General features: G+C 47.0%; 1 protein-coding gene across 1 annotated transcript; it reads right to left on the reverse strand.

Moving 5' to 3' along the window:
- Positions 1-977: 977 nt before the first annotated feature.
- On the reverse strand, positions 978-1,637 carry LOC126592305 (uncharacterized). Its single transcript, XM_050258007.1, has one exon. The coding sequence runs from the start codon at positions 1,635-1,637 to the stop codon at positions 978-980; it is 660 nt and encodes a 219-aa protein (XP_050113964.1).

Consider the following 1,637-nt stretch of genomic DNA (forward strand, 5'->3'; position numbering starts at 1 on the left):
TCTTTTGGGCATGCTTTGTTGAGGTCAGTGTAGTCTACGCAAACCCTCCATTTGCCCTTCTTTTTCTTCATGACTAGTACGACATTAGCAAGCCATGCCGAGTGTGCTACCTCTTCTATGAAGCCGGCCTCCAATAGTTTGTCGATTTCTACCTCGATGATCGCTACTCGTTCGGGAGCGAAATGTCTTCTTTTTTGAATTACCGGTTTGGCAGTTGGATCGACGTGCAGCTTGTGGCAGGCCACTTTAGGATCAATACCAGGCATGTCGGATGGTGACCATGCGAAGATATCTCGGTTTTTCCTAAGGAAAATTGTGAGTTCTTCCTTCTCGTCTGGGCTTAATTGTGAGCCAATTTTAGCCGTCTTTTCCGGCTGCTGGGGATCAAGAATGATGTCCTCGGCGTCCTCTTCGGGTTTCCATCCTATCTTGTCTGCTTGGGCGCCATCTTCTTGATCCATCTGCTGTAATTGCTATTTGGCAATTTCTTTGCCCTTTTGGACTTCGGTAACCTCTACGGGTGTAAAGGTCTTCTTCTTTGTTTCTTTTAACATTTGCACAGTGCATCGTCGGGATGAAACCTGGTCAGACTTGATCTCTCCGACTCCTCCTCCCGGGATGCGGAATCGGATTTTTTGATACTTGACGGAAGTGACAGCATCCAGCTTGATCAACCAAGGTCTCCCAAGAATCCCATTGTAGGGAGATGGGTCGCTTACAATCGTGAATGTTTGCTTTGAGACGACTGGCGGTGTTTTTACGTCAAGTATGATATGACCGATGGCAGTTGAGGTGTGTCTGTTGAATCCAGTAAGTACCTCTGCCCGGCGTATGATTGTACTTTCCAGGCCCATCTTTTGAATGATTGAAAGTTGAAGTAGGTTGACCGCACTTCCATTGTCAACCATCATCCTGTCGACTATAGCATGGGCTAGTTGGACAGATACTACTAATGCATCGTCATGTGGGAAATCGACTCATTCTGCATCCTGCTCTGTGAAGCCAATGATAGGTCCAGGTTGGGTATCGACTGCATGAACTTGTGAGATTAGTAAGGCCTGCTGGATCTTCCTCTTTTTGGAGTTATTAGTAGCCCCTAAGTGCTCGGACTCAGCGAAAATGCCATTGATTCGAATCGTCTTAGTTGGTGGCTCCTCATCTCCGTCTGCATTCCTTTTTGGCTGCTCAGCTGGCTTGTCTAAATATCTATCGACTTTGCCTTCTTTCACGAGTTTCTCTAGGTAGTTCTTCCAAGTGTAGCAATCGTTGGTTGTGTGACCGGGACCTCGGTGGAATGCACAATACTTAGTGTGGTCCAACTTGGAAGTATCTCCTTTTGACTGCTTCGGCAACTTGAACCATGGTTCATTCTTGACGTCACGAAGGATTTGATGAATCGGAATTGAGAACTTAGAATAGTTGTTGGTTATCGGGCCTTCTTTGGTCGTGGGTCGGTCCCTGCGCTTGAACTCCTGCCTGCCCTTGTTGGGTTGTTTTTCATCCTTCTTTTGAGCAGCTGCCAACTCTTTTCGAGGTTGTTCGGGAGCCTTTTCTGCTTGTCGAGCCTCGTCCCAAAGCGCATGCTTTTCTGCCAGAGCAAAGGAATCTGCTAGAGTTAGGTCTTCTTTCATGATCAT

The sequence above is a fragment of the Malus sylvestris genome, chromosome 12 (genome assembly GCF_916048215.2).
Source record: "Malus sylvestris chromosome 12, drMalSylv7.2, whole genome shotgun sequence".
NCBI classification, from domain to species: domain Eukaryota; kingdom Viridiplantae; phylum Streptophyta; class Magnoliopsida; order Rosales; family Rosaceae; genus Malus; species Malus sylvestris.

Bases quoted from the DNA above. Each gene is read 5' to 3' on its own strand.
- LOC126592305 (XM_050258007.1), bottom strand. From the start codon at position 1,637: ATGATCATGAAAGAAGACCTAACTCTAGCAGATTCCTTTGCTCTGGCA.